Source organism: Octodon degus, unplaced genomic scaffold, assembly GCF_000260255.1.
Source record: "Octodon degus isolate 3935 unplaced genomic scaffold, OctDeg1.0 scaffold00027, whole genome shotgun sequence".
NCBI lineage: Eukaryota > Metazoa > Chordata > Mammalia > Rodentia > Octodontidae > Octodon > Octodon degus.
This window is the reverse complement of record NW_004524603.1, coordinates 16,820,370-16,825,929: the sequence shown is the minus strand read 5'-3', so window position 1 is coordinate 16,825,929 and position 5,560 is coordinate 16,820,370. Positions and strand designations below refer to the sequence as shown.

The 5,560-nt window shown below is 40.3% G+C and overlaps 1 protein-coding gene across 2 annotated transcripts in view; it reads right to left on the bottom strand.

The window, feature by feature from the left end:
• Window positions 1–307: 307 nt before the first annotated feature.
• The window catches only part of Zc3hav1 (zinc finger CCCH-type containing, antiviral 1), a 66,624-nt gene continuing 61,371 nt past the window's right edge, over window positions 308–5,560 (bottom strand). For both annotated transcript variants that reach the window (XM_023712867.1, XM_023712868.1), the window contains one exon: window positions 308–3,488. In XM_023712867.1, the coding sequence (XP_023568635.1) occupies window positions 3,196–3,488 (293 nt within the window). In that variant the 3' untranslated portion in view covers window positions 308–3,195. The remainder of the gene's footprint in view (window positions 3,489–5,560) is intronic.

Here is a 5,560-nt window from a genome sequence, read left to right as displayed (position 1 = left end):
ACCCATTGCTTTACCATAGACAGATAAGGCATGTGGTCTGTTATGACTTACCCTAGAACTGATTTTTTTTTTAACTTTTTTTAAAAAATGTATTTAGTACAGGGTCTACAGGGTCTCACTACATAGATTGGGCTAGTAGTGATTCTCCTGTTTACATCCTCCCAAGCGCTGGGATTACAGGCGTGCGCCCCCACGCCCAGTCTCAATCGCGGTCTCAGCGCACCCCGGGGGTCGGGGCCGGCACGGCAGGCCAGGATCGAACCCCAGTCCGTGCATCTGCCTAAGCAGGTGCTTTAATCTGCTGAGCTATCTGGCCGGCCCTAAACTGATTTTCATTGTGTCACACATACCTCTAATATTTCATTGTTCTGTTCTATAGGCAATAGCTCCTGATCGACTCTTACGCCCAAAATTATTCCTTGTAAGGGTAAACATCTGTCTGGCTTATAGCGTAGTCATGCCTGAGCATTTTATAATAAAATTCATTCTATTTTCATTACAAAGCTTGCCTCTATTCCAATAGGACTAGAGCAGTCAATACTTAAAAAAAAATCCTTTATGTAAGTAGATGATATTCTCTATGAATCATCTCAGGACAGAAAGGGGGTGACACTATAAAACATCTGCTCTGAAAAGGATGACTAGGCCTGTAAGGATTTGTGGTTGCCATAGCGGAGGCTGAAGGCAAGGGGCACTAGTAGCATTTAGCATGTGAGAGCCAGGTACGCGGAACCCTCTGCAATACACTGGACGGCTTCTCACAATAAGAAATTATTCTGCGCCCTATACGAATTTTGAATGTCCCACCTGACATTCATATAAGACACAAAGCTCGTCTGCAAGAATATGGCTCCTCATTTTTTGTTTCGACAATCTGTACATTTTCTTACATAGTACTGTATTTCAATGAAGGTTATTTCATTCTTTCTCCCACACACACATAAATATTACCATATGCAAGCAAGTGGTTGTATCACTAGGCTATATTCTAATGTCCACTCATATCCCTGCTTTATTCATTTTTCCAAGCTTCTCTGCAAAGAGTTTCTGATCTACTTTCAAGTTTACATTCATTATAAGTAGGCGTAAGCATCTGACTTCTTCATGTCTTCTAGTAATGTAATATTGTATCTAAGTATGTACCTTTTATTTCTTTTAGGTTAATATTAGTTTGTTTCAATTTTTTACATTTAGAATCAAGGATATAGAGCCTTTTAACTGTATTTTGAGGATAATAAAGCTTATCTTGCAAAGTATTTGTTATTAAAAAAAAAAAAAAAAAGCAGACGTGCTCACTGAGAACCACTGAACTAGGTAAGAAGGGGACCAAGAACTGCCAGGAAGCTGAGTGTGTTGTGCAGAAGGAAATAAATGAGTGGGGTGGGAGTGGGGGAGGGGAAAATCCTTTGGGGGTTGTGATCATGACTTAGAACTTTATCCCAAAAATGCAGTCCAGGTTGGGTTTGCAACCCCGTCAAGTAAAACCTTAAATGGCCATTAAGTAGAAAACAGATTAGAAAGGGACAAAGATGCGTAAGAAGTAAAACTGGCCTTAGGAACGACTTCAACGTGTATGATGAGGCGGGGCGAGGAGCCAGTGGGGCAAGGAGCTAGCGTGGCTCTGCAGTTCTGCTTGGACGGAATGGATCGAGTGACTGTTTTTACTCAGAGAGACTGCTTTTACGGATTCCTCTGAGAGAGGGAGACAGAGATTTCCATCTTGGACTACAGATGCCTGTGAAATACCCAACTCGAGGTGCTTCCCGTGCAGCCGGGAAGAGCTGCATACGTTATACCTCTACAGGGCAAGGATCAGAGTCAAGAGATGGAAACCACCAGGAGAAAAAAATAAATGAATGAAAAGAATATTTGTGGCAAGCTCCCAGAAAAGCACCAGACTGTAAAAATAAAGTCTGAACCCTTTTTTTTTTTTTTTACCTTTTTTTGTACTGATCTAAAATCTAACATAAAAATCAACTCAAATGCCAATCAATTATTTGTAACAGGTCTGCTAGAAAGAGCTCAAGTACGAAATTTTGGCAAGTGGTATGAAATGTTGAAAAAGGAAAAACCTAACTGACAATAAGGAAAGAAATATTGGCTGGGGCATTTCAATAGCTCTAAAAAAAACGATGACAACTCCACATAATCCACTCTATTTACACAAGTCCCTAGCAGGCATGAGACCCATTTGGGACATTGTTCCCTTTGTTAATAATTATTCTGTGCTCACCAGAAAGCAAAAGGCACTTCCACCGGAGGCCCGTCCTCCTGTCAGGGCAGCCCTGCCATGCGTTTCTTGGCTAGCCTCACCTTCCATGCAAACGACCACAGTCGCACTTGAACTCATGCTCATGGGACTCTGAATACTGCAACTCATTTCTCCTAAAATACATACACTTTCCCAACAGCCTGACCTGGAAAAATAAAAGCTTTCTCTGTCATTAGATTAATTAGAACATAAATGTCTACTTTGCCATAATTATATAACAAGCCCAAATGTACAATTAACTCCAGTTGGTGGCCATTCTGAGTCACACTTGGTGGCTCTTGTGACTGCATTCCAGGAAACGCCAACCCTGTGAGGTCTGTCTTGTAAATTCATGCCGAAATATAGATGCGCTCCCAAGTCAGTTCATCCCATGATAAGGTACAGCACTGAGGTTATGTCTCTAATGGGGTTCATAGTACCCTTTTTATTTTTCTCGCTACCATATCCCTACGCATTTCTCTTCAACCTTCATGATCTTCCATCCAAGCCTGTACCATCTTTTGTACCCATTTCAATAGGCAGTATTAGCTTACTTTCAAATCTCCCAAACTGGTATTTTTTTTCAATTGAACCAAAATAAAACCATGTTACCCAGCACACTCAAAGAGTAAGTGAGAGCAAATGGTTGGCATAAGTATAGGAAATCTAGAAACCAGTCTCAGCCAGTTACAGCTAAGATAGTACAAACTCTCCAACACATTGAAGTTATTAGGAGAGCGTTTAAAAAATATTACTGCCTGGCTTTCACCCCAAGGAGTGATTTCACTGGGAAGCATACAAGCTGGGCATTGGAAGTTATGTTCAGCAAAGTTTGGGAACCACTAGTGTCAGACGCTAGGTAACTTAGTGAGAAAATAGAAAAGTCTAACCATTATTTACAGCAATTTGGTCCTAGATCCCAGATAACGCTGCCTTCATTGTCTCTAACTAATCACACAGGCTTTCTCTTTCTCTTTCTCTTTCTCTTTCTCTTTGTCTGCTTCAGTATATTCAATCAAGTACGCTGGGTAAATCTGATCTTTCTGGAAGATGACGAAAACAGAAGGATTCACCATTGTATCCACACAGCTATTGTACGGTGGAGGAGGGCTTGCATACAACATGTTTCCCTCAATAAAATCTCCCGCCAAGACTCGGACCACAAACATAACGATGCTTCTGGCATCATCCGGGCAATTTCTGTGGGAATAGATAGCTTCCCTTGAGAAGTGATTTCCTAGAAATAATCAGAAAAAGAAAAGTTGAGAATTACTATAAAAGCATCAGTATGGTTTACAACATTACTTACAGAGACTCAAGTGACAAAGGAGATGACGAGTATGTCAACAATACTGACACTATAGATCCCTGTACTTAAAAAATGTGTGCACGTAAATGATGCAGACCCATGCAGTGGTACCATCTGTGCAAGAAGGGCCACAGAAGCTGGGTAAATTGAAACTGATGAGCCAAAGATACTTCAGGGCAGAGGCCACTGTACAGTGTCCACGCTACAAGGCACAGAGGTCATTTACTACTGATGGGAAGGTCTTGGAAAAATACAAAACCAAGCTCTCCGAAGCGCAATCCTTTAACTTCACAATGCCCCAAGTAACCATGGAGTTTTCCCCAACTGGCAGAATACATATGAAAATTTTCCTATTTGTGTTTTTCTCACTGTTGAATGCTTTGCTGCCATTTTATTTTTTTTTTTTTCATTTACACTGAACAAATTTTTCTTTTCATTTTCATTATTTATTTATTTATTTTTCCATAATTTTATTGAGAAACAAATAGCAATGAGACAGTTTCAAATCAAATCGCTAGGACAGTTTCAATAATTAACACACTGCATGCATTCTCCTTAGTGGTTAATTGCTGTATAAGATGCAGACTTGAGATCCTATTTACAAACACCATTAGAACAAATCATTCTATTCATTAAGAGAATGTAACTATATATCTATCCTAACCACTTTGGATACACAGATACAAAATGGACATTCTTCTGTATCCTCTTTTTTTGTTAAATTCCATCATTTAAATATTATAGGTGTGTAAACTCAGCAAAATATTCTAAAAGAGTCCAATAGCCCATAATTTTGCTGCCATTTTAAAGGCAATGTACATTCTGATTTCTACACACACACACATACAAAATCAAGATGTCAAATTAATTCTTTTTTACTTGTATAACTGTTTAATGTTTTCCATTGATTGTGTTTGTTATCATCTTTTTCATAGATGTTTACACTCCAGGAACATGGCTTTTCTTGAATAGATGAGGTACTGGGCATTCTGGATGAATGATGTTGAACTGTGTTTGAAGTAAAATTTTAAAAAGCTATGGTGTGAATGTTGAATGTCCCCCGTGGGTTCAAATCCTTAAGGTTTGGTTCCTGGAATACACGATTAGGAGGTGGAAGCATCTGGGAGATGGAACCTAGGGGAGCCTCTTGGGTCATGGGGGATGAGCGCTCTAAAGGGACTGTGGCACTCCCTCAGCCCCTCTCTGCACTGTTGCTGGAGATCCCATTGTCTCGGCTCCACCACCCTCTCCACAGACAAAGTCATTGTAGGCGCTGTACTTTTGAACTTCAAACACTGTATACACTAAATGCACCTACTCTTGTTTAGTTGCCTGGGGAATTTGTCTTTAATAACCCAAAGCTGACCACAAACTAGCTGACTCTCAGGTCCACTCCCATTCCTTTTCCCCTGGCAGTGAACAGCTTGGTGGAAAAGTGTTCACAAACATTTCTATACATTAATGTATATATGTATGCACACATATTCTGGCATAGAACTTATTTGCTCATAGCAGTATTATGCTGTATGAACAGTTCTACCCATAAGAAACTGACAGGCTTAAATTTCACATGTCATCCGTCCCTTAAGATGGCTACAGCCTCCAAATACATCCGTAATGTACTGAAACATCATAAACGTAGGAAGCCCTCACATCATTCCACCGCTTAAAACCTTTCATGAACTCACTTGTCCTTGTGGTAGAGCTGGAACACTTTGTTGTTTGGCCATATTTTGTAGGGCTCACCCTTCACTGTCTACACATTGGCCTATGACACCGTTGAGTCCCCCTTGTATCCCTTTCTCAGGAGCATCTCTGGAGCAGGGTTACAGCTGCCTTGTTCCTCTACTGCAGCTGTACATTTTCATCATTTAATTAATTACAGAAAATGATGTGTTTGGACCCATGTCTAAATTGTTCATGACTGTGTGCCCAGCAGCCGGTGTACAGAAGGCATGCGAGATATTAGCTGCATGACTAATTTCTTTTTTTTTCTTTTT